This window comes from Cimex lectularius, unplaced genomic scaffold (genome assembly GCF_000648675.2).
Source record: "Cimex lectularius strain Harlan isolate CLEC.00 unplaced genomic scaffold, Clec_2.1 scaffold106, whole genome shotgun sequence".
NCBI lineage: Eukaryota > Metazoa > Arthropoda > Insecta > Hemiptera > Cimicidae > Cimex > Cimex lectularius.
In genome coordinates, this window is record NW_019392769.1 from 1,043,470 (window position 1) to 1,068,383 (window position 24,914).

Consider the following 24,914-nt stretch of genomic DNA (forward strand, 5'->3'; position numbering starts at 1 on the left):
TAATGCATGGCTAGGAATTTGGTTAGGTCGATTTGAAGACATCCGTAGTCATTTTTTTAATTCTAAGTAAGACCCAAAAGTTGTTTAATTTTAAGTTTTTTTAAACACTTTTCTAATATAAAATTGATCGAATTAAAAAATGCGTTCGTATTCTTGAAAAGATTTAAATTAAATTGCAAAAAAAGCTCTGTGTATTAAAAAGTGAGAAGCTTCAGTTCATTTCGTATGTTAATACTGTTCCAATATTGCTTCCTTTTTCTACTCTTTCTTCCATTTTAATAATTTAAGAAAAAACGGGCTAATCAGTTTTTAAACGTTTTTCTCCTTAGTTTGTTCAACTTATAAGGCGGATAGAAGATTTATTGTACACCGAAGTCAACTATCCCAGAACATCCGCAAACACCATGTGGAACGGAGAAATAGATTGCCTCCATCATTCAATATTTCTTTTCCTTGGCAGACTACTCCGTTGGAAAAACCTTTTACAGCCTGTGCCTGCAAACTGTTTCACTTTGAATACAATTTCCTTGATTGTTTTTTAATATTTTCCACTTGGGATAAAATACACGCAAAAAAATTGAACATTCTTTAAAAGAATGTAATGAATCTTTACCAGCAAATTTATAACCTTTCTAAAATAGTGTGACTATTCTGTCCTTGTAATAAATGTCTTGCCTTTTTTAACTGAAATTTACAATGTATATTGAATTCTTTTAAAACGAGATCATTGATGTTCGACCTTTATGGACTAGGCAAATTGTTTGGTATGTTTTTAACAGACTCTACATGCTTAAAGCAAGTATTATCTCGCGATTACAAAATAACTAGTTTTGCATTTCAACTCATAATTTATACTAGTAGGAATTTAACACTTCCTTCAACTAAATTGACATTTTTCGTTGAGAAAATTTTATGAATTTACGTTTTATGATTAGAAAAACTGAGCAAAATAAGCGGAGGCAATATTTTATTCCTGCTGATTATGAGAGTGTCTATCTACTTAAATGTAATGATAGCATGTTTAAATAAGCTTTCTATAGGTGAAGAAATTTCCAATAATTGCGAATATTCGTCTCGTCGTTTCTTCTTTGAATCTTTGTACAGCTTTCTCAAATATACCAACTTTTCAAGAGAAAATAAATAATAGAGATAAAAGAATAAATCGTTTAGACGAGTGAAATAACGATCCGTTTCTCCAAAATGATACTATGATTCTAATAGTTTTGTGATAAATTTAACTGAAAAGAGAAGAGCAGAGAGAGAGAGGGAGTGAGTGAGAGAGAGAGAGAGAGAGATAGATAGAGAGAGAGAGAGAAAGAGAGAGAGTGAGAGATAAAGAAAGACAGACAGACAAAGCCAGACAGAAGAGAGAAAGAGAGAGAGAGAAAATAGAAAAAGAGAGAGTAAGAAAGAGAGAAAACGAAGACGTAAGGATAAGAAAAAAAACGAAAAATGCAAGAGATACTGAGAAGAGGAAGGGATAGAAAAATAAAAAGAAAGAAATACGAAAGTGTACGTGCAAGAAAGAAAAAGAGAAAAATTGTCAGTCAGATATACGGAGAGAGAGAGAGAGAGAGAGAGAGAGAGAGAGAGAGAGAGAGAGAGAACTGCTGTTAAGTATTTAGTAAATAGTTTCTGTTAAATTCTATGCTTTTAAGTGTAATGTAGGGGTTCCAAGTAAGTCCCAAATCGCGGACGACATTGCATTGGTTTCAATGTCATTTCATTTTAGCAAAGTTCTTTTTTTGATAGTGTAATATGACTAATACGGTGAACACTGCTCTCGAAATGTCGTAGGTGATTTCTTTGCTGAAAACTATGAACAATCGATACCTTCACATATCGATTAGTTATTGCACCTTTATTCAAATACAACGGAAATATTACGTAAATCCCAAAAGCTTGCCATTCTTTAAAATCAAATCACGAAAAAATTTATTCAGACCATTTATTACGTTTTAAATAAACCCTTTTACGATGAGACCGATATCACTCGTCGTAAAATGGGAAAATCTTCATAAAAACAGAACGTGTATTAACGGAAAGACTATTATCATATAATCCGTGACAGGAATTATTCCGCGAATCCGTTTGAACCTGCGTTACCGTTGTTAACTTCGTTGTTTAATGCTGATTAATTCAATGCTTTTATGCCAGCCTTTCAAATTACATTGCCCACTAGTTAGTGTTGTTTTCTTGTTCCACGTTTCATAAATTGGAAAACTCGAGCTTTTCAATGACTTCCCTGAAAACCGGTTTGTATTTTATCAGGAGGCTGAAAAAAATAAAACCATCATTCTTAAAAATCTTTTTGAAAAGCTGTTCCTTGATACGTAGACTGTTTATCATGGTAATTACTTAGTATTGAAGTTGGGTTTTGATAGCACTTCTTAAAGTTATACTGAAAAATATGAATTAAATTATGTTCTTCTGATTAAAAAAACTGTAACAAGTCGTCGAAAAAATCTCAACTAATTTGTTTACATTTTTTGGGATGACCATGTAGATAGTTACAGTGCTATGGAACTCGAGAGGTACTAGCGGACATTCAAACTAATAAATTAAGTAATAAATAATAACATTCCGACACAATGTACGTGACAAACATGGAAAAATGCTTTAAGCCAAGGTTTTTGTAACACAGTTCTCTAGATTCTTAGAGACGTGCTCTAAGAAGAATCTTAGTTGAATGATAGAGTGAAGTGTCGATGAAAACTTGATCTCCTACCACCGTGAGGTATGACCTCCGTCTCTATGGAATTCCTTCTCGGATTTTTATACTGTCAATTTGGGAATTTGTATTCCCAAAGGCCATATCGGCAGAAATTGAGTCCAAGTGTGCCATGTTGGATTTGTGAAACAATGGGAAGAAGGAGTTCCCAACATTCAACATATGATGATGTGATTATTATTTTTATTTTCTTATTAACGATACGGTTTACCGAAAAATTAAGTTCTTCTTTAGATCTATTAAACTTACTCTTTAAAACTTAGAACTTTTTAACTTATTCCTTAAAATATGGTCGAAATGAGATCTTCGAAATTTATAAACATGTAACCCCTCGCGTGGATACAGAGTAGAATATAATATTTGCGAGTGAAACAGGAACGGGGCAAAATTATTTGGATTTGACCTAAAAGCTACATAAAGAACATTCACTGTTGTACTGCACTATTTCAAGAGTATTAATTTTATAAAGTATAACTTTTAAAATTATTCACCAATGAACCAATTTAGATTTATTAACGAAGACTAATCGCAAAAGTAAAGCCAAAATAGTTTAATGTAAAAATATTTTTTTTTAAATCCATCCTTAATCAACAAATCTTAAAGAACGCGAAATCTTTAAACTCTTTTATAAATAAGTAAACCTTTAACTGGTCTGGGAGGAGGGAGATTAAACACAAAAATTTAATGGGCATAGCGTGAACGTAGAATATTTATAATTTTGAAACCCTTTTTTTTATCCTATGGTTCAACTATGCTATAAATAAAATAATATTGACAAGAGAGTTGTTTTCATTGATCAGTGAATAGTGTGGGACAAGATTAATTACCTACGAGTAGAAATACAAAACACATCGGGAAAACAGTGACATTAAGATTAAAGAAATAGAGAGAGAACGGAAACGCCTGAGATATAAAAATAATTCTACAAACAGTAAGAGAGCACTAGAGATAGTGGAACAGAATCGAGTAGGGATAGACTTTAAGACAACCACTTCTAATACCTATTGTCTTAATATATTATTGAAAACCCTCAAATAATTATCAAATTATCACAGAGTGATAGATTATGAATAAATCAATAGATAAATAGAGAAAGAAACGAAGACAGGTGGATGGATAGATAAATACATAGAAATGGAGAAATATATGGTTAGAGATAGAAAGAAAGAGTTAAATAAGAGATTGAGATTTAATAGAGAGAATGAAAGAGAGGAAAAGAGAGAGAGAGAGAGAGAGAAAGAGAGAGAGAGAGAGAGAGAGAGAGAGGAGAGAGAGAGGAGAGAGAGAGAGAGAGACATTTAGCACAAAAAATTATGATTAAAAGGAAAACATTTCTAATATTGGGAAACAAGTGACTAGCAGATAAGCAAAAGAAAATGATAGCATAGCTAAATGTTTTGAAAGACAGATCTAGCAAGATAAAGAAAGAAAAAGAAAGATAGTGAGTGAGAGAAAGAGGGAGTGAGAGGAAAAAGGAGTGAGAGCGAGAGGGGGAGTCTGAGAGAGAGCCCGAGAGGGAGTGAGAAAGAGAAAAAAGCGAGAGAGAGAGACAGAGGAATAGAGAGAAAGAGAAAGAAAGTGAGTAGAGAGAGAAAGAAAGAGTGCTTGAAAAATGTGAAATAGAAAAGGTGAGAATGTAACAGACGAAATAAATGACGATGAAATGATGTTTGTAGATCGACCTGCAGATAATCAATGTAGAGTTCAAATCTTCTTTAAGGTTTTTACTAGGTGAAAGAAGATTTGAACTCTACATGAAATGACGACGAGTTAAAAAAACAAAACTGAATGAAAAGGATATGAGAGAAGGGCTTAAAACGAAGGTCCAGACAATTTATCGGGTTAACGATTGAGCTGATGTTACCTAAGCTATGAGAGCGGCAATACTTTGAAGTTAGGCGTCACGCTGAGCACCAATTACAACGATCGAAAGCAGCAGCATTTTGAGAATAGAAATCGGATTATACTTCACATCTGCAGCCGGAAATTCTGCAGCACCAGGTGGTGGCACAGCAGTTGACTAATATGCAAAACAACGCATGTTACTTGGCGCCGCATATATAGGTGTAAAATGATGTACGGAATAGCTGAAATTTGATGTCATAGGCCAACGGGTTTTGCTATAGTCGGCGTAGGGCTAAATAACAGCCAGCATGTTGTCATCTCAGTTAGGGGATATCAAACAATATGGAAGCAGTTACAATTTTGCCGCTTCAACAGCGTTGGTTCCCAAACAATACTGTATGGGAGGGAAGAATATCTTGTTAGGTATAAGAAATTGTGGAGATAATCTACTATGCTAGTGAAATGCGCTCGAGTATTCTCGCAGCGGTTGCAATATCAGTAAGAATGATGAAGGAGAAATAGGAAGTTTGAGGGAGATGAAGGGTGTGTGTGTGTGTGTGTGTGTGTGTGTGTGTGTGTGTGCGTGCGCGCGAGTGTGTGTGTGCGAATTAAACACCAAAATAGAAAGGCAAAGAAGACAATGTGTGTTTAAGTGGAAATAAGCTCAAGAGAATACTTGAAACCATGTTGATATTTTCGTTACCATATTAGCCAAACATACAGTTAAAGTTAATCTAAATATTATCAAGTATATTTTTATCGAACACTAAACAACAAATGATAACTTAGGCGATTAGAGCAAAAGCAATTAGTTTGTCGTAATAAAGGTTCAGAGATCGTGTCTTTATTACTGGGTTGAAACGTGTCTTCTTGCACTGAATCGGCATTACGGCAGGACAAATATTTGTCCACAGAGATCCCGGCCAATAATTCAAGTGCCAATTGGTCACGACCCCGGCGACCGATCCGCGTTCCCTTTCACCGTTCAAGCTTTTCGAAGCCTGCTAACTGTGATAATTGCGATAAATCTCAAAGCCATCGCTGTTTGAATTACGTAATTGATCACAGACTATACATCAAGCTGTTAATTAATTAGACAATGTTGGTTAAAGTTAGTATTAAATGAGGATAACATCTCATTTATGGCATAACTAAAACAAACCAACCTAAAAATTATATTTTCTTCTACCTCTAGTAGCTATTGTAAATAAAACTCATAATGAATTAAATGAAATGTTGTGTTAATTTAAGTTAATTAACATATAAGGCCATTATTATAAGCCATTCAAATATAAGGCTTATTTGAAACAAAGTCTCCTTTCCAAAACAGGATTATTATAAGAACCTTTAGTTAAGTCATTCAAATTTATAACATGGAGCATAGGAGTGGGTGTATTTTTAATCTGTATTATTTGTGCGGGAATGTTATAATAAAGTTTAGATTTTTAAGATTCGTGTAATTCCAAAACTATGTTTGATCCTGGGTTAAAACTTGTATAAATATAATAAATGTTTAATAAAAAGAGTAATTAAGTTAAAACAAAACAACATATACGTTCATGTAACTTCATATATCACACATTAGAGGTAACTTATTGGAAAAGGTGGTCCTACTCACAAACTGCTTTTAGTGGCTGCTTTAGAACCATCTTATCCAATGGGGGAATCAACATAATCACCCCCACCTTAATCATTTTCATTAAAGATAATGCATTTATACAATTTTAAAAATATTAAAATACAAGGTATAAAACTGTTAAATTTATAACAAAACATTAAAATGTAGATTCATGTTATCAGGTTAATATTTCAAATTATTCTTTGTAATTATAAGTCTTAATTGATATATTATGTATAGGCTAAAGTTATGTACCTTTTTTTAAAATCAAAATAGTCCGGCCAATAAAGCTTAGGGTATGTGTATATGTGTGTATGCCGAACTTAAGGCCAAGGTCGAACTTTTCACTAGCTCAGTGTCTAGTTGTTACCATACCAACTACGTCAACAAATTACTAACATTCTGTCTCAGAAGGTCTAAATATCAATACTGCAGTTTGTCTATTTTTAGGTAGCCTAAATACAGCCTTTCCAGGCCCTTTTTATTCGTATGATTCGTTGTTAGTTTGAAGAAAGGCAATATTTTTAAGATAATCAATAAATGGAAGCATTATTTTTTTGATCTGAACTTCATATCCTCAATTATGCTAATTATGTAATGTTTTATTAATGTAGCTTATTTGCGTGTCTGCTTGAACACATTTCAACTTGTTATCCTTATCTCGGAAAAATTGATTTGAAATTTATTTTTCTTTCTTGTCCAGTGAATTATTTAATTAATTATTACATAGACACGTAAAACTCCAACGCGCATAGTCAAAATGAAATAAGTTTGTTCTGAGGTTGGTGTAAAACGTTTGGAGCAGGGCAGAATAAGTTCGTCCACATAAGGAATGTTGAGGTCGTGGATAGTGAGGACTTGGAAGGATTTGATCCAGTAAATATTGGATGGCTTGGTCTTGTATAGAGTTAGTTAAGTTTTGACGGTCTAAACATATTTCGGTCATAAAAGTCTTCGTTGTTGTGCAAATTTTCTGTTAAATTTTGGCCTGTTAAGTCTTTTGCGGGGATTCAACCTCAGTCTGCTGTTGAAGTGACTTTAGTTGAATTGAAAAAACGTTTATTGTTATTGATGTACAGGGAGAGGATATAATCAGTATTGTAAATGTAAACTGGATGAGACCAAGAATGCTCCCTTGTGGGATTGTTATGGTCTAATATCGGAGTAGTGATTGCCGCCCCTCACTCTGATGCAGCGGTCCGTTAAATATTAAATCTATTTAAGTAATAAGGAGTGAAAACGATCTAAAATATAAGGACATAAACTAATTATCTCCGGTGATTAAACACGAACTTATTTACTTAAGTCATTATGAATTAGTAAATAATTTTTGTACTTCATTATTATTCTTTTGCAAAGTGTGGTTTAGTTGAAAAATTAGTGTACCGCTCGCACACTTTGCATTAAAAAACTGCAATTAAAACAATTACTTTGGTTAATAGGACAACTGAAACTTTATGTATTATTATTATTTCAATAGTCTTATCTTTAAACCAATTACATTCTATTTACCTAAATAATTAGTTTGTTTTGATTGAAAAAACATTACAGTAGCTTAAGAAAAGTTAAACACTTAATAAATACTTTGTAACTTAAAACGACTAAGTTCTTTTGATTGGAGGTGTTAATCGTTAATTGAAACCTCTAATCTTTGAAAGGATTTAAAAGTTTGTGCCGATTGGGAATATAGAGACAGATAAACATTGTAAGAGTTTTATCGAATTATAAATAAATTACGTTGTTTCAAGTGATAGTTGTCTAATTTTTGAGAGTACTTCTAGTTTTTAATATATAAAATACTATATAATATATAAAATTCGTTCTTCCAATGTTTATTTACTTAATGTATTCGTGGTTTTTGTAATTTTATCATTTTATCCTCAAAAAAAGACGGTTATCACATCGCCATATATAAAATACAGAAAACCCTGTCGAAACAGTAAGAGAAATATCAAATTTCAATAATTTCACGTAGATTTTGTTCCCGTTAGATAGGAGGCATTATCTGAGCTTCCAAGAATAAGGGGCTTTGCCGCAGAGAGTCAGGGGAAACCCGGGGTGTCATTTGTAACCAGACAAGGCATCTTCGAAACGATCCGGACTTAACCCATAGCAGTTTCACGTTGTCTAACTGTTTTCCTTTCTGCAAACGTCCTTCTTTGGAAAGTATTAACTGTTCCTATTGGCATTTGTTTCCAATAGTACCTTGCTTCAATGTTTCGATACGTTGGGATGAAATTTTCCTATTTTATTATTGAATTGCAATAAATCTTGATATTTTTATTGTTAACTTAAATATCAACCAAGGTTTTTCTTTTGTTAGTAGTAAGTTTGTTTTCTTTTATGATTTATAAGAAGACCGTGCTTTTCTATACCCATTAAGTAATCACTTTCTTCATTAGTGGAATTTTCATCTATAAATAGAAAAGTTTATTTCAACTTGAACAGCCAGATTTGTTCTTTTTTTAAATAATAACTATGTCTATTTTTATACAAAAAGCCTTCCTTTATCTTTTAGTTATAAGTGTGTTAGTTTAATGTTGTTTGGACGCATTAATTCTAGTTGAGCACCACTGATTTATGCACAAAAATCAACAATTAATATGGTAATAACTGAAATAACTTCTTATTTCGGATAAATTACAATTCGCTGAATTTAAATGCGTGGGCGAGAGAAAAACAGACAGAGAAAGGAGAGAAAGAGTGAGAGAAAAAGAGAAAGAGAGAGAGAGTTAGGAGAGAATAGAGAGAATAGAGAAAGAAAACGAAGGCGTAAGAATAAGAAAAAAATTAAGAATGGAAGAGGTACTGAGAAGAAGGAGGGATAGAAAGATAAAAATAAATAAATAAGAAAGTGTAAGTGCGAGAGAAAAAAGAGAAAACGTGTCATATACGCGAAGAGAGAGAGAGAGAGAGAGAGAGAAAGAAATTGATAGAGAGAAAGAGAGTGAGAGAGAAAGAAATTGATAGAGAGAGAAAGAGTGCGAGAGAGAGTTAGCAAATTTTTAAATACAATAATTATTTTCAAGTAGGGAGGTCAAGTTATTATATTTATTAGAGAAAGGGCGCTTGATTTGCCTAATATGGTTGACGGTCGCCATGCCGTGGCTCCATATAGGGAGCGAGTATGATGAAAACATAACTTGAGCACGCATGGAGCCTCTTGATCCTTAATTGTTGGAAGATATTTTTATTATTACATTTGTAGAAGTTGATTCTTGTTTAATGTGAATGTTTTTATTCGTAGTTATTTTAAAATATGTGTAAGAATGTGCAGTTGCGCGCTTTTGAAGCTGAGATTACCTAGATGTTAAAGCTCTGGAGTCTACATTTTGTTGGATATTAAGGTTGTTAGATTGGTGGATAGATAGAAACACTTAGATTGCAATGAATACATTGTGATATAATAGCAGCAAATTTACCTCGTTTAAAACTACTCGGAGTACAAGTGATATAAATCTTGAAAGGAATCAATTAATTAATTGCGCCATTCTAAAGGCAATGTAATTTAGTTTAAATTTTAATGTCTTGGAACGCCTTGCCACTCGATGAGTTTAGATGTAGTAATGAAAGACAGAGAACTTGGAGCCTGACCAGTACTAATTACCTCTGGAACAGTTTTAGTGCGGATCTAGGTCCAGTTTCGTGGAACCGTATCCTTGGGGTTGTACTTTGTTACGAGGTCACCAAATTCCATTATGTAAAATTTCAACATAAGTAACTTTATAAACCAAATGAACACTGTCTACTAAGAATAGCATTAATTTTAATACGGAAAATTTAAACTGTTATTGTTAAAAGCTGAGGAAAATGGGTTAACGCAATAATCCTTGTAATTTACAAAATCTTATATCGTGTTGATGTCTCATCGGTGGAAGGGGAAGCCGTGTTGCGGAAGTTAAAATGGAAAGTAATTACGGACTATTTGATGTCGGAACGATACAAATCCCGTACTAAACATATTCCTGTTAAATCAATTTCCTTTATTCTTGGAAAGTCTTATTTAATTAATGTGTTCAGCATTACTTCCTAATATTCACGTTTATAACAGCATAATCCCGGGTTATATTAAGTTTTAACTGTCGTCAGAACTGATCATCATCATCATCATGAGACCAAGGGCGAAATTATGCGGACTAAACGTTCATGAGCAATCAACCAAGGTGTAAATTCAACAGCTTGAACATGTCAGGAAGGAATCTCGGACCTGCAACGCCTTCCGGTCGTGCGGGCATGATATATATACGAGCCCCGTTCATTCCATTCCAGGTTTCAGTTAGATTTATATTTCACCAGAACGTTTTTGTTCATTGTTTGGATTTCGTTATGCAACTTATAATTGTACAGTTTACTTCAATCGAAATATTTCATCAAGCAGAAGTTGTTATAGCGAAGATCAGAATCAATCAAACAATGAAATTTGAACCTTAAATACCCGTTTATAATATATGAATATCTGATAAGATTTATTTAAATAAATAGACAATAAACAAAAGCCTAACAACGTTATACTTTATATTATTTCACAGAAAAAAGGAATGTATATGCCTATATTTCCCCTCTTCCATTAGGAGTTGTAAGGATTTTCCCTTTTAGCACTTAAACTCGTGTCTGTTGTATACGATCACTGCTTTCCTGGAAGATTTTCATTTGTTTATTAAGTACAGAATTTTTTCAGGGGTAGATACCTGGGGTAGATCTAAATTCCACAAGAATGCCTATCCCGGATACTTTACCCATTTCCTATCTATGGCAGGGCAGTGGCATAGGATATGTCTGCTCTTCTTGACATTAGTCATCTGTTACTATTTCTATTTCAATGCTGTTGTTGCATGTAACGTGCTACTGCATGTTTCGTAAATATACCTTTTTTGGTGTTTTATTCCTGAGATGGGTTGGTTTTACGAATAGTAATAATGTTTTATTACGTCGAGCGAATAAAATAATACTCCTATTTATAGCGATAAATTTACTATCAATGAAAATGATAAATAACATAAACATACACAATACATAACATACATGAAATTGGAAATTAAATTTTTAATGTAATAATTGCTGGAAAGAAAAGGTTTTATTTTAATCATGAAATGTAATGAAATTCGAACCTTAATTGCCCGTTTGTAATGTATGAATATCTAATAATATTTATTTAAATAAATACACAATAAACAAAAGCCTGACGTTAAACGTTATACTTTATATTATATTATTTCACAGAGAAAAAGGAAAGGGTGTGCTTTTCCCCTTTGCATTTTTACAGCTAATAAACACCAACCTCAAGCCTGACGTCTTCCTATATCTAAACTATATTTAAATGTAAGTTGTCTCCTATCGTCTTTCCGTTCAATTTACAACAACACTTTTCGACGTTGATCCTACCCACTCGATCTACCTCTATCTTTTGCTAGCTATGTAACATCGTTCTCGTTCTCGTTCTCGTTCTCTCTCTCTCTCTCTCTCTCTCTCTCTCTCTCTCTCTCTCTCTCTCTCTCTCTCTCTCTCTCTGTCTCTATTTCCACCCCCACACACACATCCATCATCTTTTGCTATTTTACTAACTGCCTCTTCCAATGTCTTTCTTTGTTATTCTCTACATTTTGCTGTTTGATGGGCTTTTCTATTATCTTATTTTTCTCCTTTATTTTTCTCGTCTGCATTTATTTCGGGGATTTAGTTTGTTGCCTTTATCTTTCCCTTTTTTATCGCTTCCACTCATTGACTCATTGATTTATTCGTTTAAATTGACTCAATACTATACATTGATATACATTAATGCATATGCATACACATCTGTGCTTCCCCATATTTATTTCTCTTTTTCCTTCTTTCCCAGTTTCATATTTTTTTATTTATCTCTAGTTTTCCATTTTTTCTGTTTGTTTTTAAATGTGTTTCTTTGCTATCTCATTCTCTCTCTTTCTCTCTTTCTCTTCCACTCTCACTCACTCTCTCTCCCTTTCACTCTCACTTTCTTTCTCTCTCTCTTCCTTATTCACACGCTCTTTATCCATATTACTTTCTCTTTCTCTTCTATGTATTGTTTCTTTCTATCTCTTTATATATTCCTATATCCTTACTAATATCTATCCCTAATACTTTCTAGCTGTGTTTGTTTAATTTTATTTAAATGTCTCTTTCTACCTCTCTCACTCTCATTCTCTTAATATCTTACAGTTGCTATATGTTTACCTTTCATGCCCTGCTTCTCTCTCTCTTTCTTTCAGTCGCTTTATATTTATTTATCTTTTATTCTCTGTTTCATTATTTCTCTTTCTTTCTCTGTTTGTCTCTCTCTGTCCTCCTTTATATAGTTTTTTTCACTCTCTCTCTCTCTCTCTCTCTCTCTCTCTCTCTCTCTCTCTCTCTCTCTCTCTCTCTAGCTCATTCTACTACCCTTTTCTGTCTCTTTCTTTCTCTTTCGTTCATTCATTTGCCCTTTTCCATCTCTTTAGTTTTCTCTCTTTATGTCTCTCACTCTCTCTCGCTCTTTCTCGATTATTCATTTGCCATTGTTCCGTATGTATGTTTCTTTACCTTTGTATACTTTTTACCAAGAGCCAACTAAATAAAATGCCCTAGAATCAACTGGACATTATTGCCTAAGAAGGCATACACCGTATGCGTGACAGAAGAACTGCAGTTTTTACAAGAAGAAGAACCGCTTAACATATTCTGGCTATTTTTTCTGCGAATTCAGACAAGACATTGTACAGTTAATGGAGTTTTTGTATTCTGTGTCTCTTGTACGTCTAAATGAAACAGAACTCACAGAAACAAATCCCTGTGTAATGCATGTGTATTCAATAAATATATTGCTTTAATCAAAAAGTTAATTGTATTAATTAACAAAAATGAAGATATAAGTGATTTAAACTGATGTAATGCAATTAAAACACTTGTAGTCATTATTGGAAACAGATGTAAATAAACCCCTTAATATTATAAGGGGGATAATTAAAATAACACCACATCCACGCTGTGAAACCACCTATCTACACATTGGCATAGTAAATATGGCAGAAACACGGTAATAATTAAAACAAGTCAGAAGGTGTAATTCTATCTCGAAAAGCGACGAATATCAAAGAAGCTTGATAACGGCGAAGGAGGGCACACAGCAATTAATCATTATAAGAAATAAGGTGAAAATTATGGCAGACTATGTGTACGGAGCATACGTAATACGGAGTTTTATTTAACAACACGGTAAAATGAAAACATGCGGTGAACTGGATCGATTTGCCCTAAGTGTAGGTTCGGGTTTGCGTGCAAAAAAAATCTACCGATTCAGAACATTAACGATACAAAACTTCAATGACCTTTACTTTTTTAATATAAAAAACGTATGTATTTGTTTCTCGATTTAAAATTGTACATTCCTTTAATCGTGTATTTATTTAATAATTGTTTAAAAAGTAAAAACATAAAACGCTGAATTTTTTTTGTACATAGAATAGTTTCTAAAGTAATATCGTTAAGTGTCACAAAAAATGAACTGAGCTTTCCTATTAAAATTTTGTTTATTTATTACAAAGCAACTGATTGAAAGCTTGGAAGAAAAAACACATTTTCTTTAAATATAAAGCGGTATTTTTAAATATTCAAACTTTTACACTTTGATTCCATTTGCAAAAAATTGCAGGTGATTGACGTCCTCGTTCCTTCTACAAGGAATGGTTAATCTATATAGAAAAATATATTTATATTTATAATTCACGCCATATTTATAAAATAATAATATAACTAATAATTTTTTGTTTCACAGGATGGAACAGTTTTTGTACTGCGTCAACCGTCCGAATAAAGCACAAGAACTCCACGAGGTCTTCCTTACCGTTGACCAACACGACTGAGAGTAAATTCCACGAAAACACGGAACAAAAGATTATCTTGGGCACATTAAATATAGACAGCATTTTATCAAGTAAGGAAAAAATGTAAAACCCTCAAATTTGAATTATTATTTGATCGAAATTTTATGTCCGATATGGCTACTGATGGTTTATTTTGTTTTCCCTCTGGTTACATTTATTATATTAAAAAAGCGATTTGCTGGTTTATGAGTAAGTTTGGCATAAAAGCTATTGTATTACGGGATTAGGATGAGGCCCAGAGTTTTATGGAAGCTTCTTTATTGACTTATTGTGGTTTCGTGGACCATTGGGGTTTAGCAGCCTTTGTGGCTAGTAAGGATATTGGATACAAAGCAGGGAAATTGGGCAATGGCTCGAAGGATTTTCTTTAGATCTTGGAACTAATTAGGAAGGAATAATTCTTTAGAAGTTGGAACGTTTAATTGAATACCAACGTTCAATTCCGTCCAAATTGGTTGTACTAGTGATGTATATGTCTATATTTCCCCCTCACATTAGGAGTCGTAAGGAGTTTCCCTTTTATCACTTAAACTGTTATCTATTGTGTCCGATCTCTGTTAAAGTTTTTCCTGGAAGATTTTCTTTTCTGTATTGAAGTACAGCATTTTTTTCAGGGATGGGGTATCATTCGTCTACATTCCACAGTAATGCTCATCCCAGATATTTTACCCGTTTCCTAGCTATGGCAGGGCACTTGCATAGGATAAGTTTGCCCTTCTTGACATTGGTCATCTGTTAATAGTACCATTTCAATGCTATTGTACTAGAGCATGTTTCGTAATATATCTTAGTTGGTTTTTCATGCCTGGGGTGGATTGTTGTTTGTTAAAGTGAACATTTTACTCACGAATAATTTGGATCTCGGTTTTGTCGTGGATGAAAAAACTAATTCAATTGATATGCCTGACTTTTGACTTATTTTGAGGTCGTCATTAGTGCAAAACAAACTTAAAAATGTCGACAAATTGACATAATGAAATTTTTAATAGCTGGTTTTAAATTTCTTGGAATATAAACTTAACAGATAACTTTTGATTTGTTTTTTTCATCTACTTGGCCATACATAGATCTAGAGTATTTTTCTACATAAAACCCATTTCTATTTCTATTCTATAATGTTTGGCTTGTACTAACAGGTTTATTACATTTCAATTTAAATTGTTTCAGGCATAGACTACCCTAGTGTTGAGATACTCAATCAGACGGACAATTCTACCATTTCTCGTTACGGGCAGACTGAAGTTTGCAATATTTCCATTCCGGTGAGAAAATTACAAAAAATTATTTTTAATATATATTTAGACTATATTGTAAAATATTACATTTTAGTTCGGAATTCATGTTTACGTTTACATAAGGGAGACCTAATTCATATGTGAGTTTACTTAGGGTACTATCCGGTGAGAGTCCCAAATTTGTTTTACACAGACTAATTACTGCATTTAATAGAAGCGAAAAGATTGTGCAGATAAACTTGTACATAAATGTAAAATATTGAATACATTCTTAGTAAATGATAAAAGTTCAGCACGAGATTGAACGATGGACTAGTTTATGTTTGCCTAATATATTCTACTGGTCTTGTTCCCGAGTCTTAGTTTTTTTAGGCGTCTGACACTTTGTATTGGGAGAGGAGAGGAGGGATGTCAGGTGAAATTAGGTGTTCGGGTGGATGTTCATGGTACCTTTCAGCCTGGTATAAGAAATTGCGGTGACATCACCTACCAGTGGTATTGGTATATCTAGGTAGGCGTGCAAAGTGGAGTTTCTCACATTCCAAGCGGCACCTGTGATCGGTCTCAACACTTAATTTTGCACTGTTTTCGCTCTCTTGTCTTCCGACTTACTAACCGAGGACCAAATCTCACTTCCATACAGTCATTTCGTTTTGATATTTCCAGTTAAATTTGGTGTTTTAAGGCCAGAGGCAGTTTAGACTTAGAATTCAAGATATAGCACAACTGGCTTATTTGTTACCGTAGGGCAGTACGGTTTGTCCCACCGGCTTTGTATCTAAGCTCATTCCAAGGTACTTAACTGTATCTTGTTGTAGTCTTTCCCATTGAATGACTGATTCTAGCCATACTGGTTTTCGGAGGTTGAGTTTGAATTGGCAGCTATTTGTATGTTTCAAGTAATAGTAGTTGTTGTACGAACTACATCTTGGCTAATTCAGCAAGCAACTTCAGTGGGATCTTCAAATCGGTAAGTTCGTCCAGTTTCTGCAAATAGACTTTCATTTAAATGTGTTTGTAGAACCGATCTCCAATATTACTGGTTTATGATCTGTTGATTTTTTAAGTTTACTAGGCTTAATGCATAAATGAATGATTCGCTTTCTTATGAATATATCAAGTATGGTGTTATATTTATTTGCTCTCCGAAAAACGATGATAAGTGGTTAATTGTAGAATGTAGTGCAATACAACGACGATTGAAAAGATTCGATCCCCATAGGGCATGCTTGCTGGCAAAATCACCCTAGTTAGAAAAGTCATATCGAATTGGCGAATCAAACTAAAGAAATGGTATGGTGTCACTGTATTTGCCGGAGAAGAATAAAACGAGACGATTTCGTGCTGTTTGCTGTTTATTTGAACTTTAATTCTTGCCACTTGCATGATGTCTTCTCTAATCGGGGTTACTTCATCATGCAGGAGAGCATTTCTTACTGAGAAGGCTGACCCACCTTTGCAGATTTTAGTTGACAGTTTAAAACAAAAGTGTCCTTTCAGAAGACAATTCCGTGACCTGTGGGCGCGGCTCAATCACTTTAAACCACTCTTATTTCCTGCTGTGTCTTCAAGATCGATTCTGATTGAATTGACCCAAAATTAATTTCTATAGAAAAGACCCGATGTCTTTATTGTCAGGTTTGATAGCTTGATGCCGGCCGTCGAAGAAAAACACCTCTTTCTCAGGCCCAAAACTGAGTATCGTCAATCACGGTCCAACTTCTCATGAACATACACATTTGATTTTTACCGGTTACTTTACTTAATCAGCACCTGTTCCCAAATGTCCTACAAGAAGTGAACATAAAAGGGCTGTGTCAAAATAAATATAAATTAGACGACTAGAACAGCCAATTCTGCCTCCTGTGAGAGAGGATATAACAAGATTTATGTCGTATAGGCGCACATTTATTTTGCTAATTGCTGAACGTTATTACACCGGACTACAGTTATTGCATCCCCTTGATTAACAGCTGGCCCGTCGAATGCGAGTAAGGTACATTTTGATGAAAAAGAACAACCTGGCCAAAACAATTGATTTTACACGCAAATTAAAAGAAAATGCCAATACGACTGTAATAAACTTGCATGATATAATTTAATTAGCAGATATATGCCAAATTTTTTCAATGTTCAATGCAAAGTACAGTTTTAAGAGAAAATATTTTAAAATATCGATATTTCTTTCGTCTTTCTAATAATTGGATATTTTTCGTGATTATTATTATTATTACAATATTGTTTTTAGGTCTATTATATTTCGAGGTCCGATTGACCAAATAACTTTTTTCAATTAAAGCCGAAGGTCGTGGGTTCGAACCTCGCTCGTGACACTAGCTTTTTCATTTCAACCAATACCTTACGATTATTGAAAATTAATTGAAAAAATTGTTTTTTGGGGTTCGAGAATATGGTACATTGGGCAGAAAACACTGTTTTCTTTCTTCGATTTTTAAGGATATGGCCCTTTTGATTTGGATTTTGAAATTATAATTAATAATTTACAAGGTTAACAAATGAGATTTATGTATTAATTAATGTGTTAATAATACATTTTAGCTGGTCTAATACCATGTTAACTCTTCGATCATTAACCAGATTGGTTGCCAATAAAATCATATTAAATAAGAAACTGTTAAAAGCAACTTGTCGTGAAAAGGGGGTATCATGTTTAAACAATTATGAACATATATAAATTGAATACAATATTTTCCCCGTGTGGGTTCCGGGGCAGAATAGGCCCACGGTTTCTCTGCCTGTCGTATGAGGCGACTAAAAGAGCCTTTTCCTCACCGTTATCCCAGTGAGGAGAAGCGACCATCCCTCTCCCCATAATGTCCACTCCTCGTCACTCCCTAACACATCCCTTTTCCCAACATCCCCTTTCCCAACCTGGTCGTAGGTATAAAAGACTAAGGGAAGGCACCCTGACAAAAACCACCGATGGAAAATAGAAATGGAGTAAACATTACGGTGCAGGGGGGAAGGTCCCCAGTGCCGGCGGCCGACAGGGGTGCGCGAGCAGGCCCCGGGGCGTCGTCATCNAAAAAAAAAAAAAAAAAAAAAAAAAAAAAAAAAAAAAAAATACAATATTTAGTTAAATTTCTGTATTCAGCGATGTAGTTTATCAACCAGGTAATTCAATGCTCTCTAATTCAACGTACTGATGTAAAATGTCCTACTGTTGAACGTTTTTTTTACAAATATCAGAACTCATTAATAAATACATACATTATAAACAAAAAAATACATACATAAATAAATAAATACAAAATAAATAAATTAATATAAATACAAATAAATACTATGTACATGCGTTGTCTAGATTACAATCTATTCTTTTTTTTTAAATATTAATTTTTGTTAATAAATTTGAAAAAATTGTACTAATATTATTGTAATCGGTTTTCAAATTGCAAGCATTGGGATCTTTTTGTAGATACATAGATTCTTTTAGTAATTTAAGCACTAGAATTTTTTCATAGTCCACAATTTTTATGTCATCAATATTTAACTTAAAGTTATGTTTGTGTTCAATTGAATGTTTCGACAGTCCCGTTCTCGCTCTACTATGGTTTCTGCAATCATATGTATGGACCTTAATGCGTTCGGCCAAAAATTCTTTAGTCTGTCCGTAGTACACGGTGGGACAATTGTTACAATAAACACAATAACAACGTTGGATATTTTTCCTTTTTCTTCTTTATCTTTTAATTTTGTAAAAAGATTTTTCATTATTTTGTTTTCAAACTTGTAAACAACTTTGACATTTTCCATTTTTATTTTTAGCAATTTATTTAATTTAGTTGAAATTTCTTTTACATATGTTAATGTATTGGTTATTATTATTAACATTATTGGTTATATCCATGGGAACAGTATCATTCAACCTTCTATTTAGTTTTTTTTATACAGAGATTTTGGATATCCATTTGATATTAACATCTCTTCAATCTTGAGTTTGTTTTATTCGTAGAAACTCTCATGGCTTAACTTTAAAGGCCTATCAATTAAGTTCATTATTATGTTGACTTTCATTTGTAAAGAGTGTGAGGAACTGTAGTGAAGTAATCTATCTGAGCTAGTAGATTTTTGATACCAATCTGTAACCAAAATTTGATTATTCCTAATCACTAATAAATCAAAGTATGGTAATTTACCATTTTCTTCAACCTCGTGGGTAAACACTAATTTTGAGTGGTATGACTATTGTAGCGCCTTGAGAAATACTAAATATATAGTCGAAAGCTTGGCAGTAAAATAAAACCTTGACCACAAACCCGATAACTGAGAAATTTCTGTATTGCGACACTTATCTCCAGCTATAGGCTAGAAGTTACAACTATATTATACTTTCAATGAATTTTTTTAAAATTCTAAGGTCTTGGTTGAGGGGAAAAAGTTAGTATCACGAGCGGGATTACTACTACAAAACCATTAACATTGTAAATTATGACCGCTAAACATATACGGATTACTATATTACAATTTTGATAATTATATTTAAACATTAGAAATGTAACTATATTAAAGTAATCAGTTAAAACGAGTAGTGAATACAATTCGCCATTAGTTTGTCAATAAGGTTTATCGGTATAATTAGATAAGCCACACTTGAGTTTAAATGGTCTAGTGGTTTACCGGTAATACAGACATCCATTGAAAATGGCCCATGGCCAAAACGTTTACCAACTAGCTTAGTCAGTTTAAATAGCTTTTGCAAAACCATCAACCACAACGCACTATCCATTTGTTAATAAATTACCACTGAAAAAGCGGAAGATAGAGCCTAGAAAGACAAATTGCTTGTTCTATAATGAGGATGAAGAAACGTCTGAAAACACTTTGTACTTAGGTGAGTGCTAAGCCTAAAAGCATGAGAAAGTTTCTGCAGGACATTTACTAATTACAAACTTATTTTTTCTTAATACTTCTGTTGTAGTGCCCTTTAATTGCTCTCTTGGTTTCTTTCCTCTATGATTTAGTTCTCTTTGACTAGTAGTAATTTTGAATAGTAAAAAATCGATTTGAAACATATTCCCGTGACTAGACTCGCGACGATGATGAAATACATAAATAGCAAATAATATTTTTCCATTGAACAATGAAATGTATTAAATAATAATATTTAAACTAAAATCGTCAATATTTTCGTTTTAATTGGCTAAATTATTGGAAGGTTGAAGCGGGAAATACTTTCTCCTGAATCCACATAGTTTTATATTGCCATTTTCAACATCAATAGTCTGGCATCAGAAGTATGCGCAGTTTCAAGGATTTTCAATTTTGCGATTCTTCCTATATATAAATTATTTGTATAGGCTTTGCAGCATTGTTTTTTTCTGGTAGATAAAAGTTTGATTTTTTTTTAGTTCTCATGTCCTAACCTAAGAGCAGAATTATATGAGCAATATTATTGAGTTACATACTGATTCAGTTAACATGATAATTTAAAATGATTAAATTTTATAATATTGCCTACTATCCAATCAAGCTGACTTGTAAAAACATTGTACGCTGAAGATGAGAAGCATGCTAGAAATCGGGATTTGGTAAATCCCCATGCACTGCCCTCCTTTGGCTTATTGAACTTTCCTAGGTGGGGACCGCGGTACCGAGTGGTTAGCATGAGAGACTCTCACGCCGCGGTCGTGGGTTCGATTCTCACCGTCGCCTCTGGCCCTTTTTTCCCGATAACCCCCAATTTGAACACACAAAAATTCGTACCATGGCTAATATGCAAGATCATAAGGCAAATAAAAAATATAAAAAATAAAAAAATCCTAGGTCCTTTGTTTAGTTCTTTTAAGAAGCAGTAGGTCATTAACTGTCATTGCTGCACTTATTATATTTATTTATTAACTAGTTAGACATTTTCGAGTTAAATAAAAAAATTAATCTTTCTTATGACGTCAGAATATCATGGTAATTATCAACAAAGTAAAAGAAGACCACTGCCACTATGTCCATCCCAGATTGGGGACCACAACCAAAAGACCAATCCAGCTAGAAAGGAATAAATAAGGAGAATAAATGCCCATACCAAAGATCTGCTATTCTGACTTCTAATGAAATCGTTAAAAAAAAGTAGAATATGAACTATTAGCGTGAACTTGGCACAATAGACTAAATAGAATTACGAAACCCTGCGATCGGGCAGTGAGCGTCAACAAGCCGTAGATACAGCCGGTAGAAATGAGAGAAAGTAAAGTGGGTCATTGATGCACATCTATATACCCTCGGTTAAAAACTTGAGCAGTTACTTTGCATTCGAAGCTTTTTTTGCATCTGTTAAAACTTTATAGGAGTTCGCAAAATGTCTGGATCATACACCGAGAAGCAAAAAATAGCCACGATTATTTTTTTTAATTACCTCTTAGACGATCCTCCATTGATTACCTTACAACAATAATTGGTACTTTTTAAAATATTAAAGGTAAGAAAAACACAGATAAAATCCCCCTCACTTGTATTTACAAATTTGCAAATCCATCTTTCAATAGCCAATTTTTGTGTGTAAAGCTTTCAATGTGCCTGTAGTTTTAGTTTTTTAAGTTATGCTATTTTTAAGGTTCAAATTTGATTTAGTGATGGTTTTAAGTGATACAGATTCGGCTAGAATCATAGCATTTTGAAAGATGAAAGAAGTCAAGCCTATATGCCAGGGTGCTTAACATTCCCAGAACGACTGTTCGAGGTGGTCTTCCATGTTTACCCAGATCCTGGAGGTTAAGCAAGAAGGCATGTATGAGGTCCCCATCGTGTCACACCTCAGAGAGATGATCGTTTTATTGTTTCGAATGTACTCCATAATCGACATTCTACCGCTGTTGGGGTCGAGCAACAACTTCAACAAGTTAGAAAGGTTAATGCCAATTTACACCCTGTAAGGCGAAGACTTTTAGAAACTGGATTACGTGTAAGAAGGCCCGCCACTGGACCAGAACTTCTGACAAGGCACAGAACAGCTAGGTTAAGTTTTGCAAGAAATCACATCAATTGTTTTGAGCAAGATTGGATTAAAATCTTGTTTTCGGATGAGTCAAGTTTTTTCTTAGGTCTATCAGACATAGCTCCATTTGTTTTTAATTGAGATTTATTGATTAGTCAGTGAATCTTTAGTTTTTATAGCCATTCTATTTGTTCTCCTTTGTTGTCTGGTAAAACATTACAGGACGTTGCAAAGGATGTTTCTGGGATCAAATAATTAACGCTAGCGCTATCTGATAATTCTTGAATATTTAATTTTGTTCGGATATTATATGCATAAAGGCAAATCCTGGATTGTATATCATCACTTTCATCACAATTTTGCGTGCTCTCTCGACTAATTCACCATAGTCTACTGGGTGACCTGAAAAGCGTTTTTTTTTCAGCATTCAGCATACTCCGAACCAAACCCAACTCGGTATTACGATTCAATTACCCTTCGTAAGTGCAATTTCTTTATCTTCCGCCTTAGTGCTTAGCCCTTTTTCTCTACCCTTCCTCTGAAAATAGAAAATCGCGAGGTTTCTTCAGAATGTTTGATTTAAAACGCGTTGAACAATTATTCAATATTATAAGTTTTGTAAAACCAAGAATGTCCAATAATAACTCCACTAATATTTCAATAAAGCTTGCGCGCCAAAGAGCTTTTGTAGCAACAGGGTGGAAGGTTTTGTAGACGAAGTGATATTCTTTTTCTTCTAAAACCTACAAATTGTAAAGGGTAAAATATGTTCATTTTTACAGAAAATAGCACTTTAATATGAAGTCCGATTCGTTTAGAAGATTTTTCCTGTTATGATATTATTCATAAAAAGAAGTTTATATAATTCCTATAAGGTCTCGTTATAGCAGTGAAAATTAGGAAGAAAAATGTTTACAACGGTCGTTTCATCAGAGAGACGAATATCTTATCTAAAGAGGGTGCTTATCTGGCAATTACCAGGCGCCAGTAAATTAAAAATAATTTTGTAAAATAGGGTATAACTTTTTTTAAATAGCAATTATGCGCTATTAGGAATAATCGAGATGCGGTATTTTAATCATTGAATTACTTATTTATATTTTAATATACATATAAATTAACCATTACGGTTTAGACAAAAGTTGAAATTAAAAATTTATGATCCTTAAAACATTGTATTACTTAATACTTCCAATTATTAATTAAAGAATAATAAAAAATTAATTGCAACGATTAACAAATTAATTATGCTTCTTATAAAGAGAAAATATTATATAACATTGCAATTGACGTTTTAAATCTATACTCAAACTGAAATCCGTTTAATGAGTTTGAACAACCGGTCAAATGCATCCTTTGTCTATAGAGAACTGCCTTGAATTATAATCGGACACACTCTGGCATTCCAAATCTGTTTATTGCTAAAACCACAATTGTGGGGGGTCAGACTGGCCGCGGATGTCGGAGGACAATAAACCTGCTGAATAGCGGAAAAAAGACATAAATCACAACAGATCGACAGCGTGAGGCAGATGAAATTAATAATGATTGTCATCAGGGTCGTCTAATTATAAAATCATTATTTTCTACTTTCCCTCTAGTAATTGACGTTATCCGTTGCAAACAGGCTGAATGGACCTTACAAATTCAAAACATTGATATTGATAACACGAAATTATTTATTAATATACAGTATTAAATAGAAATAAGCATACATCCTTCATGTTGTTTAAAGAAATATATACTATCTAATAAGACAGTAAGTAGAGTCATACCATTACAACCATATTTAATATCTCCCATAATTAAATTAAGACATATAATACATATAAATGGTATGGAAACTTAAATTAATATATTAATTAATTTATTAATTAAGTAAAAATTAAATTAATTAATTTAAATTTTAATATTAATTAATTTTTTTTAATTAATTTAATTTAATTATTAATTTTAATATTAATTAAATAAATAAATTAAAATTAATTTTTGTGCAAATAAAAACAAATTTCTTAATTGAGGGACTGCGGTAAGCCAGTGTTTAGCATACCATACTCTCGGCTCGTTCCGGTCGTGCGTTCGAAACCTGCCTACGCCCCTGAAATTTTTGATCCGTTCTTCCAAAAATATGATGCACATGATACATATGAAAAACATAAAGCCATAACAAATTAAGAGTGACCTAACAATAAGCTTCTTTAGAGGTAGACCGTTATAAAAGATTAGCTGATTGGCACATGGAAATATTACACGACAAAAATAAATAATTTGTTTGTTATATAATTCAATAAAGAACAAAAAAACGGACACTCGTATTCTGTCGTTTATATCGAACTATATACAACATACTTATTTTAATGTAAACTAAATTTAACGATCATAAATTCATGAGTTTAAATCATAATTATTCAATTTTGAATGTTTGGAAGAAAATTCACCAAAACACCGAAAAATCATTTAGTGATTGATTAAAATTTAACTAACAATTTATTACCTAGTTTTTCTCTTAATAGCGCGCATTACCTCCTCAGGCCTCGCGGTGAATATAAATTCTCATAGGCATCGACTTCAGCATAAGAGATCGGATTTGGTCTTGGGAAATCGAATCCCATCTTCAACAAGATCGGTTTGAAGCATTTAAACGGTTGTTGGAAGC

General features: G+C 33.2%; 1 protein-coding gene across 4 annotated transcripts in view; it reads left to right on the forward strand.

Moving 5' to 3' along the window:
* The window catches only part of LOC106662253, a 124,820-nt gene that overhangs the window by 14,925 nt on the left and 84,981 nt on the right, over positions 1-24,914 (forward strand). For all 4 annotated transcript variants that reach the window (XM_024227555.1, XM_024227554.1, XM_024227556.1 and 1 more), the window contains exons 2-3: positions 13,963-14,121; positions 15,239-15,333. In XM_024227555.1, coding sequence (XP_024083323.1) covers positions 13,963-14,121; positions 15,239-15,333 — 254 coding nt within the window. The remainder of the gene's footprint in view (positions 1-13,962; positions 14,122-15,238; positions 15,334-24,914) is intronic.